Below are 27434 nucleotides of genomic sequence, written 5' to 3'. Positions count from 1 at the left end.
TATATATGATACTAATATAATACATATACATATATAATCCATACTAATGATGAAGGAACTGAGCTCACAGTCCATTGTTCATTCAGTGAACTACTCAGTTTATTTTGGGCCTCAGAAATGCTCACTCTGTTTGTACATCACTGTCAGCAATAGACTCATTCTGCTGTGTGGACAGGAACACATGTGACATCACTTCCTGTTTGTTTGTGACTGAAGAAGTTTACAAGGAATCATTTAGAAGAGTTTCAAACATCAACTGATTGAATCCATGAATCTGAAAACGTGTTTGTGAGTGAAAGAGACAGACATGTACAGACTGAACTATCTGTTCAACAGTCAGAGTGTTTCTGTAACAGGAGACACTCTTTACACTCCACTCAGCACAGGGACACTGAGGCACCAGGAGACCAGACCATAAACCCAGGATAAAGAGTTTGAGTGAATGTGGTGTTGAAGGTGTGGAGGTGGATCAGAGTGTCAGAGGAGACTCTGTAGAAGGACAGAGTGCCAGCAGGACAGTCCACATACACTGCTGCTCTGTTAGAGACAGAGGAGGAGGAGGAGGAGGAGGAGGAGGAGGAGATGGATGTTTGTATCTTATTGTGCCAGACATGACGAGGACCACGATCAGAGCAGATCAGACTCCAGGACTGATCATTGCGTCCAAACACACAGTCAGCACTGCCTCCTTTCCTTCTGATGCTTCTGTAACTCACTGATATATAAACGACTCCTCTCCACTCGACCTCCCAGTAACAGCGACCAGTCAGACCATTTCTACACAGCAGCTGTTCACAAACATCAAATCTGTCTGGATGATCAGGATATGACTGAACCTCCACATGTGTCACCTTCCTGTTGTTGTCAGACAGTTGGAGCTTTGTGTTCACTGTGTTTGTGTCGATTGTGAGTTGACAGGAATCTGATGGAGAGAACAAACACAATCCAGCTGCAGTTATTGATCCATCATCTGTTCATTGATTGACACTTTGATGATGACTCCTGACATGATGAAGATGGTTGAATGTGTGCTGCTTTGTTTTCATGAATCCCATTAAAAACACACTTACACTTCCTCAGACCTGGTCTCAACCATCGGACTCCAGCAGGCTCCACCCTGAAAGGAGGAGGGGGGTCAGAGCAGCACAGTCAGCATGCACACATGGACATTACATGGCTCTCACACACACACTGTTACACACTGAGCTCAAAGCTCGGCTCCACTGTTTTATTCAAAGAAATCTACATTTATTTATCAGCACATTTAAAAACAGCTTGAGCCAAAGTGCTGCACAGAGTAGAGAGAAAATAGGAAACATACACAGTAATGACTATAAAGACTGGTCAGGATTGAAAGCTACAGAGTACAAATGTGTTTCCAACCGGCTTTTAAAAATGTCCAGTGTTGGTGACGACCTGATGTGAAGGGCGACTGTTCCAGAGTTTGGCTGCAGCCATCGATAAAGCTCACCTCTGTTTTTACGTCTAGTTCTGGTCAGAAGCTGCTTATCTGCAGACCTGAGGGCTCCACTTGGATTCTTTTGTTAAAGAGAGATAAGATGGAGCCAATCCATTCACAGATTTAAAGACAACCAGATCTGGAAGTGGATTCTACCACGTACTGGTAACCAGTGGAAAAAGCTGGTGATGGGTCGTCTAGCACAGACCCACCGCTGGAACCAGACAATTGATGAGGGAGAGAACTGTGACAGCGCCGTTCCTTCACTTGACCTCAGTCGCTCTCGTCTGCTCCCTCGTAACACTGCTCTTTATTGAGCTTACATGAATATGCACAAGTTCATTATGACGTCTTACACAGGTATGAACAAAGAGTACCAGTCTGTGCATAGTGTGTGTGTGTGTGTGTGTGTGTGTGTGTGTGTCTGTGTGTGTGTGTGTGTGTGTGTGTGTGTGTGTGTGTGTGTGTGTGTGTGTTCCAGATGTGACCCTGTGACCCCAAAGCTGGTGCTAAGAGTCCAGCGGTCCCCCTAACAAAGGGCTCTTATACTTAACCAGACACAGAGTAGGTGTCCTCCTACACCAGGGGTCTCAAACTCGTGGTCCGCGGGCCAATTGCGGCCCGCAGGACGATAGTTTTTGGCCCCACCTTAATATGAAAATGTAATGTTAGTTTGATAATGTATGACACTTTACAGTGTTGTGGGCGGAGCTGAATTAACCCACCAATCAGGGTGGGATATGGATCTCAGGGGACACCAGCCGGGCTTGATGCAAGCAGGGAAACATTTCTCAATGAGTCAAAGTTCCAGCAGCGTTGCCCTGGAGTGTTTCTTTCTTTCCTGTGCCTGGCTGGCTTCCTCCTTTCTATTGGGCAAACGCCGACATTCGCCCCAGCGCGCTGCGTTCACAACACTTCAAAAAAAGTTGTTTTTTTAAGTTGCTGCCCAGCGGGACATTATACGTATATAGATTTATACACACGTCAGTGGGATTTAAAGTTATTTTTCCACAGAGAGAGATCTCATATTAACTCTCACAGTGATGCGTAGGCGGCGGGATAAAAGAAAAGTCATGAACTCAATGCAGCCCAATTTAGTCTGCAGTCACATAGCGACACCTGTTCATCGGCAACAACAGTCCCCGGTAACCCGGACTAATTATAGGGTCGCACCGTAATTTGTGGCTCCATGTTTTTATTTGCATCACTGCGTTTGCATTGCAGCAAACATGAACATTACATATATTTCAATATAATGTAAAAGCAGTCAAAACAACTAACATCAGAAACAGCTGATGTTATTTGTTATATGTCACGGTGTCATTTCCGCTTCTTTCTCCTGTAACAACAGCCCGGCGCCGTGAGCAGTCGCCTTTTTTGCGCTCGCTATCCCTGCACTTTCTACCATCTGCAAACGCCACGGTGTTCGTGTCGTCATGAAAGACATGAACATCGAGCGTAAAAACAAAGGAGACTGCTACCGGCTTTTTATCTGCCGATCGCCGTGCTACGGTTGCAAGAAAAAGAAGCAGAAATGACGTTCTCTACGCGTTGAGACGTTCCCCGTCCGTCGGCTAAACGCTTGATTGAAACTTCAATGCGACAGTGACACCAAGTAGAATTATAAATGTCACATAGCACCAAACATGTCTTTTTCAAAGCCTGCGGTGAAGAGAAAGGTTGGTGATGAGCACCGACAATTTCAGGAAAAGTGGGAAATGCAATATTTCTTTGTTGAGCACAGGGGCACCCCGACCTGTCTTATTTGCACAGAGAAAGTTGCGCTGCACAAGGAATACAATTTGAAACGTCATTACACAACTAGACATGCTGAGCTGGATGCAAAATACCAGGGAGACGAGAGAGCGAACCGGGTTGCCAGTCTTAAAACAGATCTACTGAGGCAGCAAGATTTCTCCAAGAAAGCAACCAAAGAGAATAATGCAGCAGTCGGAGCCACGTGGTTAGTGAGATGATTGCTAAAGCAGGGAAGCCATTCACAGAAGGTGCATTTGTCTAAAAGTGCATATTGCAGGCTGCAAATATAGTCTGTCCGGGAAAGAAAGGTCAGTTTAGCAACATCAGCCTTTCTGCCAACACCGCAGCAGATCGCATTTCTGACCTGTCAAGTGACATTTATGACCAACTGTGTGAGAAAGCCAAATGTTTCAGTGTATACTCAGTCGCTCTTGATGAGACCACAGACATCACCGACACAGCCCAGCTCCCAATGTATGTCCGTGGTGTTGATGACAGTTTTGAAGTGATGGAGGAGCTGCTCACAGTAATTCCAATGCATGGCCAGACCACCGCTCAGCAGATATTTACAAGCTGTGTGATGCCATTGAGAATGTTGGTTTGCCATGGAAGAGGTTTGTTGGAATAACAACAGATGGAGCGCCATCAATGACAGGGAGGAAACATGGACTGGTGGCACAAAACAAACTGGAAGAGGAAGGCGTGGAGGAGGCCATTGCTCTGCACTGCATCATCCATCAGCAGGTCCTTTGCAGCAAATGCCTGAAGTTTGACAATGTGATGTCTATTGTTGTGAAATGCATCAACCAAATCAGATCCAGGGGCTTAAAGCACCTGTTGATGTTGATGTCATTTTGAGGCTACAGGAGGAATTTGATCACAGATTTGCTGACTTCAAGACACACAGAGCCACCTTTCACATTTTTGCGGACCCCTTCTCCTTCGATGTGCAAGATGCCCCTTCTGTGCTTCAAATGGAGCTCATTGAGCTGCAGTGCAACTCTGAACTCAAAGCAAAGTTCAGGGAGGTGAGTGGAAAAGCAGACAAGCTTGGACAATCTTTGAGAGAATTGAGCCCTAGTTTCCCTCGGCTTTCCCGAACGCCGTAACTCACCTCAGAACGTTAGCACGTCGGAGCAGTATGCATCACGTGATAGAGCAGCTGTGGCATGCGGGACCTGTCGGTGGTCTGGATAGCATGTGGAGCTTCGCTAGCAACCCGGCATTTCATCTCCGACAAAGTTATCCCCGAGAGAAGTAAAGCAAGTGTGTAAGTCCATCTCTGAATGTTTGTAAAGCATTCCCACGTTAAGCTTAACAAGCGACTGCCTCTCGCTCTCCGGCTGCTACTTCAATCATGAAACTGCTTAATGATCAGCTGATCGGCTTTTCTGTCGCGAGTCCGTCTCTCTTGTTTGTTTTTGGTCCACTTTGCACCAGAAAGAGGAAACCAGCGGCTGAACAACAGCAGCACGTTTAAGCTTGATAAGCTGTTGTTACAATTTATTTATTATTACTTTCTACACCAGGATCTTTTTCTACGTAGCTGACGGCTGGTAACTGTGCAGGGGCGGCTAAACTCTAGCAAAGTTTAGCCAGGGGGGGCCGATAGGGCATGAACAGGGAAAAGGGGGCACAAAGACATACTTTTCTTTCTTATTCTCATTTAAAATGCTGAGCTTTTAATAAATAATTATCTGAATCTTACACCCAAAGTTTTAATTTGATGTAAAATGAATAGAAGTCAATTACTGTATATAGTGACTATTAAGTCTAATATATATACCCTAGTAAGCTATAGTACTTTTTACTTTGGGAAGGTACCATCTGTGCAGTCTGCAATTTTGTTGAAAGATGTTGAATCTATTTAATATTTCTTGAAAAATAATTGATTTCTGTGCATTTTTTTTCACAATGCATCAAATTAAGGTTGATTAAGTCGATTAAGCATCATGAGGTGGAGCGTGAGGGGTGGTTCCCTATTTTTTATTTATTTATTTTTGTTGTTGCTGGGAGTTGGAACCCTATTAGTTAGGTTGCTTAATATTTACGCTAAGTACTCTTTAAAATACCAGAATAGGGAGGATGGTGTAGGTCTAAGTTTATTAGATTGATCAGTATTGCTGAACTATGAAATGTTTTTTTTGTATACAGGTATAACAGAATAGCTTTAGTGTAGTTGTTGTTTTAAACTTGAGTATGAACTTGCAGACTTGCAAAATGCAGCAAGATATTTAAAAAACAGTTTTGTTGATTAAAAAACACTATATCGGATTCATATCGGTATCGGCAGATATCCAAATTTATGATATTGGTATCGGTATCGGACATAAAAAAGTGGTATCGTGCCATCTCTAGTCTCTAGCAGCAAGGAGTAGGCAAGAGAAGCCATGTTCAGAAGAACAGTTCATTTTCTACAGTGTTCCATTCATGTTCAGAAGAAGGTTATAGAACTGTTAATACAGACATTTCAATCTAAATACAGCAGATATAGAAGCCTGAAAGATACACACAAGTTCACTGACTAAAAACATCTTATTATTATTTTATTTATGTATTACAGATTGATTAATTTTCTTATTAATTCTTAATTTGTTTATTTATTTTTCATATTTTGTGTTAAAAAATAAAAATAAAGAGATTTGAGAAGATTGGAATTTTTTAACCATGCCTTTCTTGTAGAAAACCTAATGCGGCCATGCCTCACCCAGACTCTGCCTGCAGCGGCCCCCAGCTAAATTGAGTTTGAGACCTCTGTCCTACACCATAAATCAGTAAGAGAGGGTACGACCTCTCTCATGGCCCCAAGTGGTGTGTGCATGCCAGAGCACTGTGGAAGGCACACAGAGTCTTTACACACTACTAAGGATCAAACCTCTATCATTATGCAATCAATTATACAACTCTAAGCATATATGAGTAAATATTTCTAAGTATAAATGACAGTCAACAATATAAACCTTACAGCTGGTTTTAATAACAGAATTTATTTGTTTCTCAAATGAGAAAGAGCTATCGAGAAACACTCCTAAATCTTTAGTTCTGAACTTTTCCAGTGGGCCAAGGTCAACATTATTAGATAATGCTAATTCTTTTCCCTTACATTATAACAATGTGAGGAGTTAATGCTAAGTATACTGCCATTAGCGGCTAATTCTAATTAGGGGTGAATAATTATTAGTAGCTAATGCTAATATCGTTTTCTCTTCCCTTTTAACAATGTGAACAGCTAGTGCTAGGTAGGCTGATGCTAGCAGCTAATGCTAATTTGACGTGAATTAGCATTATATTAGTGAGGAGTTAATGCTAAGTAGGCTGCCATTAGGGGCTAACTCTAATTAGGTGAATAATTATTAGCAGCTAATGCTATTATTGTTTTCCCTTTTAACAATGTGAGCAGCTAATGCTAATTTGATGTGAATTAGCATTATATTAGTGAGCAGTTAATGCTAAGTAGGCTGCCATTATTAACTAATGCTACTTTGACGTGAATTAGCATTATGTGCTAATACTAATACTGTTTTCCCTTACTTTTTAACAATGTGAGCAGCTAATTCTAAGTACGCTCTTGTAAATAGGTAATTCTAATTTAGTGTGAATTAGCATTGTTCAATAATGCTAACACTGTTTTCTCTTACTTATTAAAAATGATAGTAGCTAATACTAATACTCTTTCCCGTTGGGTAACAACGATGTGAGGAGTTAATGCTAAGTAGGCTGCTTTTAGAGGCTTATTCTAATTAGGGCTGAATAACTATTAGTAGCTAATGCTAATATTGTTTTCTCTTTCCTTATAACAATATGAGCAGATAATGCTAATTTGATATGAATTAGCATTATATTAGTGAGGAGTTAATGCTAAGTAGGCTACCATTAGCAGCTAAAGCCAGAGGTGGGACCAAGTCATTGTTTTGCAAGTCTCAAGTAAGTCTCAAGTCTTTATCCTCAAGTCTCAAGTCAAGTCTCAAGTAATGTCAGGCAAGTCAGAGTCGAGTCTCAAGTCACTGGTGTAAAAGTCCGAGTCAAGTCACAAGTCTGAAACTTTGAATTTCAAGTCCTTTCGAGTCTTTAAAAAAAAAAAATGAAAAAATAATGTTGCAGTTATGCTAAATGTAAATATTAGACCATGTAATTTTAAAATCTGTGTTTTTCTCAACACATGACAAAATAGTGAACTTAGAAAATATACACAAATTGTGAAATTGCACCTCTATAAAATGCAGCTTAATTAAACCTAGCTCCAAGAATAATTTTCACCGACAGTTCTGAGATAAGCTGCATGTTATTCTTGGATGCGGTTGTAGGACCAGCTTTAAAATCGCATGACAAAAATATCATACACATTAAAAAAAACTGTATCACCAACGTAGCCTGGACAACATTTGCTAGTTGGATGAAGTCAGCTATCTCATCTTAGCATATTTTGTTAAGATTCAAGAATTGAGAAAGGGTACAAGAGGTGATCGAAAAATAACCACACTGGTCCGGCCGGGTGAAGTCAAACGAAGATTTTAATTCACACGTGGGAAGATCACTGAAAACAGCAATTGATCTTCGACTTACTAAGGCACAAACAATTATTTTATAACATCAGGGTTTGTTTACTGACGCCCCTTCATGCGTCACCGGTACATTTTATACATAGATCAGATCAACATCATCATGACTTTTCACCCAGAAAATCATCTTCTATTTTCATGGCTTGGTACTTTCCGTTCTTATCTTAAAATGAATTGTTCCTCTTTCTTGTCGAGACATAACTTAATCTCTCCTCTAAATAAGTCTAACTAATATGTGTTGACCTCACATGCTCTTTGTGTCACCTCTTCACCTCCTACTGTCTGTGTCTCGTCCTCAAATGCTCTTTCTCAATTCACCTGTTGCACTTCTGGCCTTTCACCAGGACAGAGGCTCACTGAGACTATGTGTATGTCTTCTACTAAATAAATGTTTTAACCAAGAACCTCTACTAAAACCTTAATATAAAATGACCTGATATAAGTGTTTTGTAAGCATGTATTGCAATTCCTTCTATGTTCTAGTTTTCCCTCAGCATGTATCACCTGAACAGTCACGTCAGTGAGGCTTAAGACCTTTAAAGAACCTGAACATCAACTCAAATAAGCACAGATATGCAATATGTATAAAATAGTTATAACTGCACCTGGAATACAAAATTAATATAATAACTTGTATGCATAAACATCTTAAGGCCATCTTAAAGCTATCTGTTACAATGTTAAAGCAATGATCATACTGCAGATTATATTATGCTGGTCAAATACTTTTCTATTCATCCCCACAATTTATATGCATATTTATAATTATACGGTTCTTGGAGTGAGTGCATACACTCATGAAGTTTAGTAACTTCAGGTCACTGCAACAAGCCCAGGTACAGTTTACCGACGGATGGGTACAGGACCTTGAAATGCACCGTGTAGAACGAAAGACCATCGTACGTATCATAAGTTTACCAGTCTCACAAATTGTCGTCATAAATACACATTCCTTAACAGTTTATTAATATAACCTTTGAGCTCAACGGTAATTAATTAGTAGTGGAAATAATTTCTGGTACCCATCACAGAAATGTAGCAGTGACAATAATACTGTATGCTGTAATCGTACTGGGCAATTAGTGATACAAAAACCTGTTTTATCCTGTGAATAAAAGTATGTGTTTTTATCAGTCTACCATAATAACAGAAGCGAAACACAATATTGTGTCAGGATAATTTACTATTTATGCACAATAAACAAAGAAGCATAGCGCGACAATTTCTGTTCAGCGCCAGACTTGCTTGTAACCTATATCACCAATTATGTTATGAAAATGACGTATTAACTACTAAAAAACACTGACCTTCGTGTAAATGCTTGGAGCAGACTAACCTGTGAGCTGGAGTGTTCTGGGACGTTATATTTGGTCTTTGAATGGCTGCAATCCAGTCGCGTCTTTGTTACTTCGGAAACATGGCTCGAACAATTTCTCTTCAACGACGTAATCCGATAACAACCGATCTCTTTACCCGTCGGCTTCCTGTGGCTGTCATGCGACCGGCTATTGCAGTTAATAATACAACGGCTTCTTGACATTTTTGTGTTTCTTTTTATCGCTGTGTGACTGATTTTAATTGAAAGCCTGCGTGCGCTAGTACCGCTTGCCACGAGTTCCCAGAATCCTTTGCGGTTCTACCCGTGAATGACGTCACATTTTCAATCTCTATATAATATGCATGTTAAATTTTATATTTGGGGTAAAATATCAAGTCTTTTCAAGTAAACCGGTTCAAGTCCAATTCAAGTCCCAAGTCATTGGTGTAAAAGTCCAAGTCAAGTCACAAGTCTTAGAACATTTTTTCAAGTCAAGTCTAAAGTCATAAAATTAATGACTCGAGTCTGACTCGAGTCCAAGTCATGTGACTCGAGTCCACACCTCTGGCTAAAGCTAATTTGAGGTGAATAAGCATTAGTAGCTTATGGTAATACCCTTTTCTCTTGTTTTATAATGATGTGAGACGTTAATGCTAAATAGGCTTCCATGAGTGACTCCTTTCCCTTGCATTATAAAGATGTGAAGAGTTTATGCTAAGTAAGCTGCCATTAGCAGCTAATGCTAATACTGTTTTCCCTTTCTTTATACAACTTGAGCAGTTATTGCTAAGTAGGCCACTTTTCTCTGCTAAAGATTTCTGTGACCATGATAGAAACTCTGATAAGCTAATGCTGCTAAGCTAATGCTGTTTATGGGCCCTGTTAGAATCAATATTTCATTCTCATTCTGTTGTTTGAGAACAATAACAGAAAAATGTGCACTTGAGAACAAATTTATTGTGAATTCAGCTGTGAATGTACAGTTTGTCATTATTTAAGCTTCCATTTCCAAATGTTAGCTGACACTTTATTAGGTACACTGGTATCTATATCAGGTACACCTGTGACCTAAATGTTCCTGCAAACAGACTCCTTGGAGACCCCTACATAAATATCCATGAACTATCCAGCTAGACTAGTGTGTCTGTCCCTGAAAATATTCCTGCATGTGTGATTGTTCATGTGTCATCTGCAGGAAACAAACAGGAAGTGAGTGAAAGACACAGGAAATGTTTCCAGCTCTTCCTCCTCTATCAGATTTTCTCTCCATACCTGAGAGTGTCCAGTCTCCAGCCTGGATCCTTCAGTCCAGCCGAGAGCAGCTTCATTCCTGAGTCACCTGGATGATTGTAGCTCAGGTCCAGCTCTCTCAGATGGGAGGGGTTGGAGCTCAGAGCTAAGGCCAGAGAAGTACAGCCTTCCTCTGTGATCAGACAGCCTGACAGACTGCAGACACACAAAACAACAATCTATCTGTCAACAGTTGTTTTCTCTTTGTCACAATAACATCTATCCATTTACATCCATTCAATGTAACTTTATTTATAAGTGACAATACCCAACAGACAACAACAGTCATCTGAAGCTGTTTAACAGTGTAAGGTAACCGCCTCCACTGTGAGCAGCACTTGGTGATAGTGGGAAGAAGAACTCCCTTTGACACAAAGATCCTCCCAGTGAAAACAGGCTCCAGGAGGAGCATCTACCATGACTGGTTGCAGGGTGAGGGGAAAGGGAAGAGATGAGCTCAGAGAGACAAGAACAAAACAGAGAGACAAAAGTTAAGGACATGCAGTAGTGACATATAAAAGCATCAGGAGTGAAAAGAGGGGAGAAGAAAGCAGAGCATCATGGGAAGTCCACCAACAGCCTGAGCCTATAGCAGCATAACTAAGGGATGGTTCAGGGTCACCTGATCCAGCTCGAACTATAAGTTTTATCAAAAAGGAAAGTTTGAAGCTGATCTTCAAAGTAGAGAGGGTGTCTGTCTCCTGAACTCAAACTGGGAGCTGCTGCCACACCCAGTCCAACATAGCCAGGCTTTCTTTGCTGCTTTGACAAAACCTCAAATCCCAGTCAGAGATGGTGAGCATCATCACAGTGATGATCATTTCTCTGTAACCCAGGCTTTCTGCTTCAGGATCTGTGCACGCTCACAGAACAAGGAGACCTTTAAACATCATTTCACTAAATGGATGGACTGAGCTCAGCCTACAGATGAACTGGTGCCAGAGATCATAAAGAACATCAAACAGTCAAATTCAACACTTTTAATGGAAATATGAGATTAATGCTGCAGACAATCATGAAGCTGCTGAATTCATGAACATCAAGAATGCAGCGAGTGGTAAAATAAAGATTTGACCTCAGTGTGCTCAGTGTTCCTGTCTATTCCTAACATATTCCTAACATGATAGCTGCACTTTAGAGCTCTAAAACTGGAACTGACACATGTTTAAACTCTACATGTTACTCAGTACATTCAGTTCTGACACTCGCCCACAGTCCAACAAAGGAAACATGGAGATCACATCAGTTTGTCATCAAAGTCTAATTATTAGGGCAACTTAACCTGTTATAATCTCGTTAACTCATTAATTGATTAACGTCAGCAATTATTTTAATCACAGTTTTTAAAATCATGATTATTGTGAAAGTGCTCACTGGCTCTGAATATAACAGCCATGGGTCACAGGAGGGATGTTGATCAGTGCTGGCTTGAAATGGGCGTCATTATGCGTCTCAGCCAATGGGAGCATTGAGGGTGGGCCTAATACTACTGCAGCGCTCACATGACCCAGGACAGAAAGAAAGGGGCGGGGACAGAAACATGGAGACAGGTACAGATCTTTGACATGTTCATTTTAAACTGTTCCAGGAGGCAGTGTTGATACAACTAAAGTTATCTGTTGTTGAAGAAGTCGGTCTGAGGAACGTTCTTAGGATCAACAAATGACGGCATGTATGAGCCTCAAGACACAGCACCACAAGAAGAACACATGAGCTGTAGAAAAAGGAGAGACTACGAAAGCCACGGCGTTACAACATGAACATGCTTGATCAGAGTGTGATTGTGAACAGGAGGAAGACTCAGCTGAGAACAGTGTGGTGGATACAGAGCAGAGCCCACCATCAGTACAGAGGCCTGTCCATCAGAGTGCTGCTCCAACATGCAGCACATGTACTTGGCCACAGCTGCAACATCTGTACCTGTGAAAGCTTCTTCTCTGTTGCTGCTCATATTGTGCAGAAGAAGAGAGTTTCTTTATCATCAGAAAATGTCAATGAGCTTGTGAGTCTTAGCAGCTGGCTCGGTGCAGAGGAGGAAGAACATGTCAGTCAGAGGAAGATAAATGCAGTTCATGTTGTCAACTCAACCTGGACTGTTGAAAGAGTTTTTCTTTGTCAGGTTTCTGACTGAGATTCTCCAAAGGAAATCCAGCACAAACACACACTTCACACACTCAAAGTGCTGCACAGTAAATGAGCTGATGAGCGTTTGTGCTGCTGCCTGATAACAGAACAATAGTTCTGCTGCTTCCTGTTCTGCAAACACACATTTATAAATGTTCACTTGCTGTTGATCAAAGGTATGTTGGTGGCTCTGGACGCTGAGGGAACTTTGTAAAAAACTAGATCAAATGTTAACGTCCTGGCAGAGGCAAAGAACTTTGATTTGATATTTGATTAGATTCCTGTTTCAGCTCAGACTGACAGAAATATTTGAACTGCTGCTGTGTTAAAGGGAACACTGCTGTTAGAAAGCACCTGATCTGTTTCTGCACACTGAATGTTGCACTTCTCATACTGCAGTACTATTAAAATAAGTACACAATGCACTACTTTTGAACTCATGATTGAATGTTGCTGTAACAAAGCCATTAATGTGATTCAAAGTGTTCATGGTTTCCCAGCACAACAAATGATTGCACAAGTGTGACTGATCCACTTTCTAATGTGTGTGTAGCCCACACTGTGTGTCACTGTGTCACAGGTGAGTCTGTGTGTCCAGGTTCTATGAGGACAACAGGATATAGTGACTGAGTCCAGCAGCTTAAAGTCTGACTCCATCCTCCATTTAAATAACTCACAGCAACAACTGAATAGCTTTGCCTTTGTGTAGCTGACACTTCATTTTAATGTCCTTCTATTCTGGTTCATCTGGTCTCAGTTTCTATAAGCACACAGGTTTCATCAGGACTCTATGACCTCAGTAATCTTTGCTGGGCCTTAATGCTCTGAACAAAGCTGCACAGCACAAGACTAAATAGAAATGAATCAGTCTTTCATTCTCACTGCTGTTTGACTTCAGCTCTCAATGTCCCACCATAACCCATGGAAAGAATTACTGTCCATCCAGGCTGCTGAACATGAAGCTGATGAAGGTGGAGTATTGTGAGGGCTGATGGAGATGATGATGAGGAATCCAGGAGCAGTGGGTGGATGGCAGCATCAGCATGAAGGATCAGTGTGAGAACACATCATCATCCACAAAGGAAACCAGTCTGAGTGTCTGACGCTCTTGTTAGAAAGACGCAGTCCCAGCAGTTAGCTTGTCTGCTAGTTAGCTGAGAGCTAGCTCAGTTGTACATTGAATACCAAACTGTGTAAACCAGGGGTGTCAAACATATGGCCCGTGGGCCAAATCCAGCCCTTGAGATAATTTCATATGTCAAATATTGATGAATTTTCAGGCTTGCTGATAATCAATGTGAGCACGGCTGAGATGTTATTCTGATGAGCAAACCATGTGGCCAAACACTTTAAGAGACAGACTGGGATCATACCATTATGTGAAAGAAGACATGTCCCATAGACAGCAAGGGTAGTGGTAGAGATCAGTACACAGAGAAATGGGAGCTGTACTGAAATGCAAGCGTGTCAGGAAAGAGTGAAAAGGCAAAATGAGCAGCATCTGGCTGCATTTCAGTGATATTGGAGACCACAAAGCTGAGTGCAACATTTATACAGGAGATATACAGGAGACGCTGAGAGCAGAACTGATAAAATTAGGAGCTGGCTAAAGTGAGACCCATTTTTATTTCCACCCATTTTCCACTGTGGAGGACAAAAGGTTTCAAACTGGTCCAGGTCTTAAACCTCACGTGTTCTTCCTAATAGCAGTAAATGGATAAAAATAAGGCTTTTATGAAAACACTGAATAAAACTTGCTGCCTTTAAAAAGACTAAATGTACAGTTCAGTATTGAATACTACATAAAATAAACTATATATAAAGTGTGTCTGAATGGCAGAGATGCAGAAATATGTGCATGTAGCACAGAGCCACGGCTCAGTGTCTGAATGAGTCTCACAGACCTGAATGTGCTGTTGAAGCCATTTATAATTATAACGTAATTCTTTACTCGTTTGATCTGCTCCTTACCACAAGCCACCAGACATAGAAGGTTTTGGACTTTTAACTATATTTTCTGAAGTTTTACAACTTTTCTTACTGTTAAAAACCTCGTTATGGCCATTCATGCTGTACAAAGTAATTAGACATGTGTGGTATCTACAGAAACGTCAGAATCTCAGCTAAAAGTTCACAAAACCATCTCAACAACCACCAAACAGCTAAAACAGCAGGTGAACAGATCACACAAAAGATGTAAACACAAATCCCCCTGATCATCTGTTTTTTAAACATGAAGCGTCGTTTTGGACGTTCATTTACTGCTGGTTCAGTGAATTTTGGTTGGACAGTGATGAAACCTGCAGCCTCAGAATCTGTGAGAAGTCTGCTTTCAGCTCGCAACAGCATTGTTGTGTTGTGTGCTGTGGATCCACCTCTGCAAACTCATCACTGTTTCACCATCATGTTTCTACTGAGACAATAACAAAGGAAGCAGTTCCCAGGAACTACTTCCTGTCTTGTTAACATAAGAGTATGTTGCCCTTCAAAGCACCTCCACTTCTCCTCTTATTAGAGGACTGCCTTATTATTAATCTGCTAATTCTGTCAGTTGATGAAAGAAAAATGCTTGATCTCACCTGAGAGTTTCCAGTGTACAGTGTGGACTCTTCAGTCCTTCAGACAGAAGCTTCACGCCTGAATCCTTCAGGTTAATGTTACTCAGGTCCAGCTGTCTCAGATTAGAGGTCTGAGAGCTGAGACCTGAGGCCAGAGCTTCACAGTTTCTCTCTGACAGGTCACAGTGACTCAGTCTGAAAAATAACAGATAAACAATTACAAAAATAAAACACTTCTGTTGAAGTGTAATGAGATACTATTATATTTAGCAATATTTCATCTTGTTTTGTCAGGAAACTGAGCACTGATGCAGAGCAACATGTGGAGAGAATCAGAGGAGAAGAAGTGAAGAGAGAACAGCAGTAAAACAACACTGAATTGTTCAGTGTGCTTTTGATATCAACAGAATGTGTCAAATTTCTTTATTTTGTATTTGTTTTAGTAGAATTGATGATTATCACTTAGATAACAACCACAGGCCAGGTCTAAATTGCACTTTGGTGACAGTTACACCCAGAAATATTTCAGAAACGTGGACAATTTGTGCTCCAATGTATTCAGTATTGAACAAACTGAGTACCGATGACCACTTAATAGTTTTGATATTTTATTTGAGTTGTTCCACCTGATCTGTGTTAACTAGAATAAACATTTAAAAGCTAAAGCTATGATCACATATGTACTTACAGAGCTTTGTTGGAGGCTTTGACCACTGGCAGCAGCCTCAGAAGAGCCTTTTTAAAGGCTCATGTTCTCACTTAGATCATTTATTTCTACTTACATTTCATTCTGGGAAAAATGGGGATTACTTTGAAAATGGGAACTATTTTCCCCAAAAATCAGCCCTGGATTAGTAAATCACTCCAACATGTTCTCAGGCAGAAGAAGCTGTCTTGTTATGAGGGAGAGAAGAAAAGCAGCTAAAATCAGGTGTAAAAGTAAAGCAGAGGATGAGCTGAATAAAGGACACTCAAGGCTGGCTTGGAAAGGAATGAAGTCCATGGTGGGGATGCAGAACAAGGAGCAAAGATGAATGTGATGCTGAATCAGCAGAAGACTTGGACTCATATAATTCCAGCTTTGATATCATTGATTTCAATGAAGAGCTTTGTGATTGTAGCAAAGGGCTGGTAGCTCTGAGAGTCCCACTGATGAGGTGTTTGTGAAGGTTCGCAGTTATCTAAAGAGCTTAGAAAAAAAGGCATCTGGACTTCTTTAAGTTCTTTGAAGACGTTTCACCTCTCATCCAAGAAGCTTCTTTATTTCTAGGGTCAAATGGTGGAGAGTCCCAGATTAGCCTGTGTACAAACAGACTTCAGCCATATGAGAGTGAGTGTGAGTGAATGAGAGCACACACAGGACACTCTGATCTCTGCATGTGTGTGACGCAGTGAAAAAGAGGATTGTACTGGATATACTGTGACTGACAAACAGAGTTTAAAGAGAAAGGTGCTTGGATTAAAATGGATTATGCTAAAGTGAACGTGCTAATGAAATCTGAACTGACTGAAATGTGAAGTGAAGGTAATTCAGATGTAAAAGAGAGAAACTGATAATAAGGTGGGGCTGGAGATCAGTGAATCAGAATCAGAATCAGAATCAGAATACTTTATTGATCCCTGGGGGAAATTATTTTTTGTTACAGTGCTCCATTTTAAACCAACATTAAGACAAGACAGACAATACGCTAACTAAGAATAGTACAATATATACATATATATACATACATACATACATAAGTCACTCATAAATAAATAGTTGGAAAAGAAACATGTGTAGTTGTAGCAGCAAACAGTGTGTTAAGTGGATGCGTTGTACAGGGAGATGGCCACAGGCAGGAATGATTTCCTGTGTCGTTCAGTGGTGCTTTTCGGTAATCTCAGTCTCTCACTGAACGAGCTCCTGTGACTGACCAGCATGTCATGGAGTGGGTGGGAGGTGTTATCCAACATTGTCTTTATCTTGGACAGCATCCGCCTCTCCGACACCACCTTGAGGGAGTCCAGCTCCATCCCCACAACATTGCTGGCCTTACGGATCAGTTTATTAAGTCTGTTGGCATCTGCGACCCTCAGCCTGCTCCCCCAGCATGCAACAGCATAGAGGATCGCACTGGCCACAACAGACTCATAGAAAATCCTCAGCATTTTCTGGCAGATGTTGAAGGACCTCAGTCGCCTCAAAAAATAGAGACGACTCTGGCCCTTCCTGTAAAGTGCTGTGGTGTTTTTATCCCAGTCCAGTTTATTGTCAATGTGTACTCCAAGGTATTTATAGTCCTCCACAATGTCAACACTGACCCCCTGGATTGAAACAGGGGTGAAGTGTTTCCTGGTCTTCCTGAAGTCCACGATCAGTTCCTTGGTCTTTGCCACGTTGAGCTGCAGATGATTCTGCTCACACCACGTGACAAAGGAGTCGACCACAGCCCGGTACTCTGTCTCATCATCCCTGCTGATGCATCCAACCACCGCAGAGTCATCAGAAAACTTCTGAAGATGGCAGGTCTCTGTGCAGTGGCTGAAGTCTGTGGTGTAGAGGGTGAAGAGGAAGGGGGAGAGGACAGTCCCCTGTGGTGCCCCTGTGTTGCTGATCACCTTGTCAGACACACACTGTGGGAGACGTACATATTGTGGTCTTCCTGTCAGGTAATCAACAATCCAGGACACCAGAGAAGCATCGCTGCTAACTTATCACCCAGGAGGGTCGGCCTGATGGTGTTGAAAGCACTGGAAAAGTCAAAAAGCATGACCCTCACAGTGCTCGCCGGCTGGTCCAGATGGGTGTAGACACGATTGAGCAGGTAGATGATGGCGTCCTCTGTTCCGAGACGAGGCTGATAAGCGAACTGAAGGGGATCCAGATGTGGTCTTACTATGGGTCGCAGCTGGTCCAGGATGAGCCTTTCCAGGGTCTTCATGATGTGGGAGGTCAGTGCCACGGGCCTGTAATCCTGGGGGCCACTGGGACGTGGCGTCTTTGGTACAGGGACGAGGCATGATGTCTTCCACATCACCGGGACCCTCTGCAGACTCAGACTCAGCATAAACAGTTTATGAAAGACTCCACACAGCTGGGGGGCACAGGTCTTGAGGACAAGGGGACTCGCTCCGTCTGGTCCAGCAGACTTGCCTGAGTGAAGTCTCCTCATTTGCATCTCAACCTGGTATTGAGTGAAGGTGATGGGTGGGGGAGGGGTGTCAGGAATCTCACAGGAGGCAACAGCGCCATGTGAAGAGAGAGGCTGGCACAGTGGTGTGGCTCTGGATTCCAGGCTGACTACAGGTGAGGTTGTGGGGGTGGGAGCAGACACTGTGGTGTCGAATCTATTGAAAAACAGATTCAACTCATTGGCTCTATTCTCACCTCCCTCAGCTCCCCTTCTGTTGGTTGGCCTGAATCCAGTGATGGTCTTCATGCCCCTCCACACCTCTCTCATGCTGTTCTGCTGGAGTTTCCACTCCAGCTTCCTCCTGTAATTGTCCTTAGCCTCTCTAATCTTGTCCTTTAGTAACACCTGGATCTTCCTCACCTCCTCTTTGTTGCCCCCTCTGAAAGCCCTGAAGGGCATGTAAACACCTGATTGGTTGACTAGATATCAGATCGACGGTTTCACAGTTTTCCCTGTGGATTATAACTTTAAGAAGATGTGACATTCATCAAGGAATCCTGCTCTCCAGATTATTTCCACGAACACTGAGCTGGAACACATCTACAGTGCTGGAAGTGCCCGTCTCACCACCAACCTCTCTGTGCACATTCACTTTTCAACCCTTTGTGAGACACTAAAGGTGTAAATCTGAGTATTTATCTATGTTAGTGCGAACACCTCTAATAGGTTGGTTTAGTCTTTCCAAGTCATATCTTCCCTTAGATCTGCGGTCCAGGCTCCTAAAATCATCCTAGTTTAACAAACACTACAATCTAGAGGAGAACTGCACTAACAGGTGTGACTGATGAGATCTGACCTGCAAGGATACTCATGTTTATGTATATCAGGACAAGCAGGGAAGACCTGGACATCAACTCTGTCAGGCTGCCTGAGTCCTCTCACCCACATCAGCTCATCAACTCTAAACAGGAACGAGCAGCTCATTTCAAAATAAAAGGTTGGAATTGTAAAGAAAACAAACAGAGCTCATAAACTGAAACTGATTTCATTTTTTCAGCTGGAACATTTTAGTTGTTCCTTTTTCAATACATACATAATTATATTTACAGTAAGTCTTATCATTCCCCTTTTCCCTGCCAGTCACCGCTAATGTTCCCTCTAATGTTTCATGTGTCTGAGCGAACACACAAACTCCCTGAGCGTCCCTTGGACCACTGTGAGCAACAGCAGACGTGTGCACTGTGGTCACGCCAGCATCTTATCCATCCAAGTTACATGGTTTATTAAAGTAATCAAATTACAGCATTTACATTTATGTTAGACTACTTTTAATTAACTGCTTTAGCCCACTTACAATGAAAATTAAAAACAACCTTGTTCATGACCTGTAGCATGTTAACACTATATGAAGTAAAAATAACTTGAACTCCAATTTTTAAAACACAACTTTATTTTTTCTATTTTTATAAAGCTCTGACTTGTATTATGAGTCTGTGGTCTGGGAGAGAGTCTGTAACTCTGTCTGCAAAATACAGGATATAATGACCAATGTTGGGCAATTAATTATATAGTTACTTCTTCAAACAAGTTACTGAGTTTTGCAAACAACAAAGTTTGTTGCAATAAATACTGAATACTATCGTTGTTATAAAAAACGATAGTATTCAGGAAGAAAACCAAACATTGCAGATATTTTATCATAACTCTGGTTTTACGTGGTCGATCAACACAACTTAAAAACTGGTATAAAGTCCACACTTTGTCCGTCAACATGCAGCTACCAACCCAAATGGTGAGGAGGTGGTTAGTTATTACTGTTGTTTATGATCCCCTACATTATCCTACATTCAAATATATTCTCCAGCTACAATAGTGTTTGTGTTCTTAAAAGAATTTCATGAATGTGTTATTGTTCATGTCACATCTGTATGAAACAAAGAGGAAGTGAGGTTTATCCTTCATGATCACAAACTGTTCCAGCATGTAAACCTGAGATCTGTGTGGAGCAGCTGACCTGCACGATGTGCTCAACACAAACATTATTTACCATCAGTTACTGTGTGACTGAACCACGTGGGTGTATGAAACATCGCTTTCAGTTTTAATAGCACATGGCAACATTCAGACGTGAATCTATACAGTAACACTTTGATTTGTTACAGTGAGGAGACTGTTGAAGGAACGATGAGGGGAAACCTTAACAGCAGCAACAGAAACCAGGAGACAAAGCTGAGGTCTGGGTTCCTCTATGCTACACACAGCCTCCTGCTCCTGGACTTTAGTAAACACATAAATGTCTCCAAGTACACTTACTTCAGAAACTCTATTAAACTCATTACAAGTTTACTTCAGCTTTAAATTACTCACAACATCAGCACACATGAGTAAACAAAGTAACTCACAACTACTGTTCAAGTTTAGTCATCTTTAATACAAATATACCTCATTATTATGAATCTCACAGCTACCTGCTCATTGAACTGAACAATAATTCTGTTTGACCATTAAAACAAAATATGTGACTGTAAAAAAATGTTCAGACAGTAATTAAGAATCTCCTAAGCAATCCAAAGATAAAGAAAAGTTCACCTGCCAATTCTATAAAGCTTGGTTGTTTAAACAATGATATCATTTAATGATATGTTTGGATCCTGACCTGAGAGTTTCCAGTGTACAATGTGGACTCTGCAGTGCAGCAGACAGAAGCTTCACCCCTGAATCCTGCAGGTCATTGTTACTCAGGTCCAGCTCTTTCAGACTAGAGGACTGGGAGTTGAGAACTGAGGACAGAGCACCACAGCTTCTCTCTGAGAGGTTACAGCCACTCAGTCTGGAAGAAAACAAACAAACAAACAATTAAATCAGTCAAATGAAACATTTTTAATGCCAGCATGCAATACAATTATTGGTTAACTAAATAGCTTCATTAAAACACAACTCTTCTTCTATAGCAGCACTTACTCCTTGTAAGCTCCACCTGCTCCACCTTCTGAGTCAGAAGACATGAAAACAAACTGTAAATCTAGTAGAAACAAGATTGGAAATCTTCTCAGATCCATTTGTACATTTAGAGCCTGATCCTGAAATATAGCAGCACGGACATTCACAGCAGCAAAAGGTTCTTGCTGATCTGAGCTGGCTTGGCCCTGGCTTATTGAAGATTAAAGAAAGCGGAATCAGCTGTTCAAACCCCCACAAGGCTGCCCGCTGTGGCTGAAACAATGGGATGGGTCGTGACTTCTCAAAATGGGCTCATTGAACGCAGCACGGATAAGATCTTGAAGAAGCTCATGGCGGTCGTGAGTTCTCAGACTTTGCTCTTTGAGCGCAAAACCAATAACCTCTCGGAGAAGCTCGTGGCTCTCCAACGGGAGATTGAGAGACGAGTGACGGACTGTTAGATCAGCTGTGAAATTGACATGCAGTTGTTCGCACCAAAGAAAGCCTCCATCATTTCATGCGGCTAACATACCGGTGCCAGTTGTGGTCTCAAGGCTGGAGCTGAACATAACAAATCTCACCCTGATAACAGACGGTGTTTAGACTTTCCTTCCCATCCTAAGCATGCTTATCCCCTCCCGGTGCAGACGGTGGGTCGAGCGGACCAGCGCAAATGCTGCAGGCCCGGGTGCGCTGTCTACACCGGCTGTCTCTCACCTTTTACCCATCCCTGTTGCTTGTCATGTGTTTCTATGGCGCATTAAGAGTTTTCATGTGCTCTGCGCTAAGGTCATTTTTTTTGTCTGTTCTCAAACTGATCTCCCTGTTGGAGCTCAGTCTGGGGGGAGTTCTTTTTTCTCCTCATCTTTCCTGATGTTGTGCATTTTCTGCTGTTCGGTTCCAGGTCCCTGCTCTAGTGGCTGACCGGCCAGCTACCTAGCCTGACCTGTCTCCCCAATGTGATGTATTTGTGTATTGTATGTACGGTTGGAAAGCTCAGTATCCTAATTGCCCCTTGAAAATAAATACAGTGTTCTGAATCTGAATCTGAAAAGATTACAGAAGATGACTCTGTTCAGTAAATATTACACTCATGCTGTCACGAAATACCAAAGGTAGGTAAAACTCTGGTTGTTGCAGCCATCCAGTATGACATGCTTTGTACTGTCCTGCTGCAGTTTGTGACACCTGGTTGATGAGTTGTGAAGGATGATGAAACAAATACTTCACTCAATGTTTTTCTTCTAAACTGGATGTAATTTGGGCAGCCGATAGTTTTTCTTAATCTATCCCAGCTGCAAATAGGAACACAACAAATAAATAACTTTACCCACTTGGATCCTTATCATTCAAGATTGTGAAAAGATTCTCTACTCAGGGAATACTGGAGATTTTAGATGAGAGAGATGATTTGGAAGATGATGAAGGGGAAGAGTTTTCACAACTTGAGGCCTTTTGTCTTCACTGCATAGGACAAAGAAGACAGGAAGGGAGGGAGAAGTGAGGAGAATAACACAGGAAATGGTCTTGGGCAGACTCAAACCAGGCCCTGGAGTCATGACTCTAACCTTCAGTGCATGGGTCACCTGCTCAGCCAGGTAAGCTACAGCAGTCAGCAGTGTGTGAGTTAATTTGAAGACAATGATGACTATAAGTCAAAAAAAAAATACTATCATCAACCAACAAGGGGAAAACAGTGAGCTTGAATGACCAAGCTTTGACCAAGGGTGGCTCACTCCTCGGTCTTCTTGCCCAAGGAGTGAACCACCCTGCATGGCTATCAATGTGGTGCAACCAAGGCCATCATACAGTACAGGCCATCCAAGCTGATTTTAACTTTTCCTCCCAGATACCACCTTAGAAATCATCTAGATTAGGATATGTTGGCTGTTCTAGATCCAATCACAACAAACAGAGAGCTGCTGTGTGTCCAAGGTGAACAGGAAGAATATATACATGCATAAAGTCAATAAAGCCAGAAGGTTTGCTTTAGACTGTGCTGCAGTTTATCATCAAAGACAAACAGGCACCATGCTGCCAACAAATGGCATCAAGTCTGACTTGAGGTTTTTTGTTCTTTTTTTTAAATCAAGATTAAATTTTATAGCAACCACAGCAGAGATGACCAGGGAAGGTGTGCTTGAGGGGATATAGCTACAACAGCTGGTTTCAGACTGAAGATGAACTGAGGTGCTGCACCCAAGTCTGCAGGTTCAGGGAGGGACAAACATCTGCTGCAACCAGATTGGAGTGAGAGGAGAGAGCAGGCCAACAACAACAAAGAAACAACAAACACACTGTGGAAGACCGAAGCAGAGTTTAGTTTAAAGTGGAACTAAGGATGTTTCTCTGGCTGCCAGGATTCACTGAGTAATTCAAATGCTTTCTTTAATGCAGGACCCACCATGCATGTAAAAGCAAGTGTTTCACCAACATTTGTCACTAAAATAGACCTGCAGTAGAAATGTATCTAGGATCATGCATGTGAATATAAAGTATCACAACATCAGGCACATGCAGCCTAAGTGTTTAAACAAAGACTGATAACATAACAGCAGCAGTGATGATCAGAGTTTATGGTGAATCCAGCGTCTCGAGTTCTGGAGGCATCAAAGAGGTCACAGTTGTATTGGAGAAATCCCAAAACTTTACAAATTCATACAAAGACAGAAAGCCTGGTGAAATAAATTACTGACACAGTTGGATGTTAAAAGTAAAGACATGAGTACAAATATACTCACAGAGCTTTGTTGGAGGCTTTGACCACTGGCAGCAGCCTCAGAAGAGCCTCCTCTGAAGCAGAGTATTTCTTCAGGTCAAACACATCCAGATCTTCTTCTGATGACAGTAAGATGAAGACCAGAGCTGACCACTGAGCAGGAGACAGTTCATCTGTGGAGAGACTTCCTGATCTCAGGGACTGTTGGATCTCCTCCACTAGAGAACGATCATTCAGTTCATTCAGACAGTGGAACAGATTGATGCTTTTCTCTGCAGACAGATTCTCGCTGAGCTTCTCCTTGATGTACCGGACTGTTTTCTTATTGGTCTGTGAGCTACTTCCTGTCTGTGTCAGCAGACCTCGTAGGAGAGTCTGATTGGTCTGCAGTGAAAGACCCAGGAGGAAGCGGAGGAACAAGTCCAGGTGTCCATTTGGACTCTGTAAGGTCTTATCCACAGCACTGTGGTGGAGAGATGGTTTAAACCACCAGGAGGTTGTTTGTTGTTGTTCCAGCAGATTGAGTCCAGAGTTGATGAAGGTCCGATGGACATGAAGAGCAGCCAGAAACTCCTGAACACTCAGATGGATGAAGCAGAACACCTTGTCCTGGTACAGTCCTCTCTCCTCTTTAAAGATCTGTGTGAACACTCCTGAGTACACTGAGGCTGCTCTGATATCGATGCCACACTCTGTCAGGTCTGATTCATAGAAGATCAGGTTTCCTTTCTGCAGCTGATCAAAAGCCAGTTTTCCCAGAGACTCCATCATCTTCCTGCTCTCTGGACTCCAGTGTGGATCTGTCTCAGCTCCTCCATCATACTTGACCTTCTTCACTTTGGCCTGAACCACCAGGAAGTGGATGTACATCTCAGTCAGGGTCTTGGGCAGCTGTCCTCCCTCTCTGGTTTCCAGCACATCCTCCAGAACTGTAGCAGTGATCCAGCAGAAGACTGGGATGTGACACATGATGTGGAGGCTTCGTGATGTCTTGATGTGGGAGATGATCCTGCTGGCCTGCTCCTCATCTCTGAATCTCTTCCTGAAGTACTCCTCCTTCTGTGGGTCAGTGAACCCTCTGACCTCTGTCACCATGCCAACACAGTCAGGAGGGATCTGATTGGCTGCTGCAGGTCGTGTGGTTATCCAGAGGCGAGCCGAGGGAAGCAGTTTCCCCCTGATGAGGTTTATCAGCAGCACATCCACTGAGGTGGACTTTCTAGGGTCAGTTAGGATTGTAGTTTTGTGGAAGTCCAGAGGAAGTCGACACTCATCCAGACCATCAAAGATGAACACAACCTGGAAGTCTTCAAAGCTGCAGATTCCTGCTTCTTTGGTTTCAGTAAAGAAGTGATGAACAAGTCCCACCAAGCTGAACTTTTCCTCTTTCAGCACATTCAGCTCTCTGAAAGTGAATGGAAATATGAACTGGATGTCCTGGTTGGCTTTGTCTTCAGCCCAGTCCAGGCTGTATTTCTGTGTTAAGACTGTTTTCCCAATGCCAGCCACTCCCTTTGTCAGCACTGTTCTGATTGGTTCGTCTCTTCCAGGTGAGGCTTTAAAGATGTCTTCTTGTCTGATTGTTGTTTCTGGTCTGTCTGGTTTCCTGGATGCTGTTTCAATCTGTCTGACCTCATGTTCATCATTGACCTCTGCAGTCCCTCCCTCTGTGATGTAGAGCTCTGTGTAGATCTGATTCAGGAGGGTTGGGTTTCCTGCTTTAGCGATGCCCTCAAACACACACTGGAACTTCTTCTTCAGGGTGGATTTAAGGTTACGGTGACAAACTGCAGCTTGAAGTTCTGAATGAGAAGAAAAATAAACACTCAATTCCAAAAAGAACTAATCTTTAAAACATGTTGCTCCATCTTCCATCTCTGGAAAATGTCTCATTTATCCAGCAGCTTAAATCTTTAGATAAATCCTCTTACTGCTCTGCAGACGGTCAGCCAGCTCCTCCTGCTTCATTCTCCTCAGGAAGTCCACTGTGATCTTCACAAATGCCTCTCTGCTGCTGCTCCTCTGACTCTCTAAGCATTCTGGGTAATCTGGACTCAGAACCTTCTGGATCTTCTTCAGCTCGTTCTTCACAAAAGTGATGATGTTGTCCTCCAGCAGCTGGAACAGAATATTTATGAATGAGCCAATCAGACTGAAATCATGGAGCCAAACATCAGATCCATGTTGGACACACTGACGATCCACTGGTCTACAAAGAGCAGCATGGAGATGACTGTGAACAGAACAGATGTAACAGTAGTTGTTGTACATGTACAGACCATAAATATGGAGTCCAGCTGTGTTTGATGCTGCTGGGCAGACTGACCACTGGGAACCTCTGAGCTCTGCTGGTCCACTCTGTGGAGGAACCATGAAGGATTAGATCAACACAGGATAAAGATCCAGGAGTTTCTGCTCAAATAACTTCATCTGAATCAAGTCTGTCAAGTTTTAAACTCTCAGATTGTGAACATATCAGTAATTTTCAGTCTGTTTTCATGGACGTCCTTTCAGTGGTGATGTCAGGGATGATTTTGAAGAAGCTCATCAAACTGAACCATCAGCAGATCACTGCTCCAAAACCAGAACATGATCCGAGTCTCCCTCCACCACCAGAACACCAGCTTTACTAACGTGGTAGATCAGTGTAGTACAGATCAATAACTGATGAGTCATTTGATCAAAATCACTGAGTGCTTCACGTCTGACCCTCTGATGCTTCTGTAGACATTTTGCATATTTAATGAATGTCTGACAGTTTTACATTCATTCTATGAACACAGTGGAAATGTTGTGTTATAGTCTCCATGTTGTTTCCAGCATCATAAATTCTTAAGTTCAGAAAATTAGATTCTTTCTTCACAGCTGAAAAACAACAACATTTATTCTCTATTGAAATCTGCATCGTCCACTCCAAAGGTCACAATCTGAAGGTAACATCTGGTTTTGTTCCCTGTGGTTAACTCTGAGCATCAGTATGGTGGGATTTATCCACTACATCCACACCACTGTGGTTCAGTGTTGTCCTGATGGAGTAACAGCAGCCAGTATGATCCAGGCTTTAGCTGCTGGGTCTCTGTGTGACCTCTCAGACTGTTTAACAGATCAGACACAAAGAGAATCAGAGCAGCTCTGTTCTTTAAAGACAAACATGAACCCACTCAGGTCACACTTTCCCCACAGATATGAGCATCACTGTCCTCAAACAGCAAATGACCAAGTCGAACATTTGGATCTTTTCTCTTTCATTGTTTTCTTTTTAATGAATTTTTGTAACAATCTGAGGATGTTTCAGGTCATATTTATCCAGGAAACACAAACATGTAAAGGAGTCATCACAGCTCTCTGACCTCGTTGCTCCAGGTTCACCACTGAAGAGTGGATTTTCATCTTTGGACCGGTCACTCCTCACAGACGGACAGCTGGACCCTGCAGACTCTGCTCTGTCCTCCTCTTCCTCCATCATCATCTTCAGTCAGTCTGAGAGGTAAACCACAAACACTCAGTGAGTTCACATTAACAGGAGGAACTGACCTCTGACCTGTCATGTGACCATGAAACCAGGTCAATATGTCTGTAGGTTCAGTCATCCAGGT

At 42.2% G+C, this 27434-nt stretch overlaps 1 protein-coding gene and 2 long non-coding RNA genes across 6 annotated transcripts in view; 1 reads left to right on the top strand and 2 right to left on the bottom strand.

Annotated features, from left to right (window-relative positions):
* Positions 1-27434, bottom strand: part of LOC309702436 — a 229237-nt gene that overhangs the window by 144859 nt on the left and 56944 nt on the right. The window lies entirely within an intron of this gene.
* The window catches only part of LOC309702456, a 224987-nt gene that overhangs the window by 143388 nt on the left and 54165 nt on the right, over positions 1-27434 (top strand). The window lies entirely within an intron of this gene.
* On the bottom strand, positions 2-27434 carry LOC309702413 (protein NLRC3-like). Its single transcript, XM_082527131.1, has 8 exons — positions 27189-27434; positions 26118-26196; positions 25770-25956; positions 23861-25640; positions 20836-21009; positions 10367-10540; positions 1071-1117; positions 2-922 (listed from the first exon to the last, which is right to left on the bottom strand). The coding sequence occupies exons 1-8, from the start codon at positions 27305-27307 to the stop codon at positions 378-380; spliced, it is 3105 nt and encodes a 1034-aa protein (XP_082383257.1). The 5' UTR covers positions 27308-27434; the 3' UTR covers positions 2-377.

This window comes from Aulonocara stuartgranti (assembly GCF_965226115.1).
Source record: "Aulonocara stuartgranti genome assembly, chromosome: 3".
NCBI classification, from domain to species: domain Eukaryota; kingdom Metazoa; phylum Chordata; class Actinopteri; order Cichliformes; family Cichlidae; genus Aulonocara; species Aulonocara stuartgranti.
Note: the sequence above shows the minus strand (reverse complement) of the source record. Positions and strands in the feature narration are given on the sequence as shown.

What these genes read in the sequence shown, in the direction of transcription:
- LOC309702413 (XM_082527131.1), bottom strand. Translation starts at nt 27,307, where the DNA reads ATGATGATGGAGGAAGAGGAGGACAGAGCAGAGTCTGCAGGGTCCAGC. An exon ending in AGCTGGACTCCATATTTATG is followed by an intron (nt 25,957 to 26,117) that starts GTCTGTACATGT and finishes ATTCTGTTCCAG; the next exon opens with CTGCTGGAGGACAACATCAT. An exon ending in GGCTGACCGTCTGCAGAGCA is followed by an intron (nt 25,641 to 25,769) that starts GTAAGAGGATTT and finishes CTTCTCATTCAG; the next exon opens with AACTTCAAGCTGCAGTTTGT.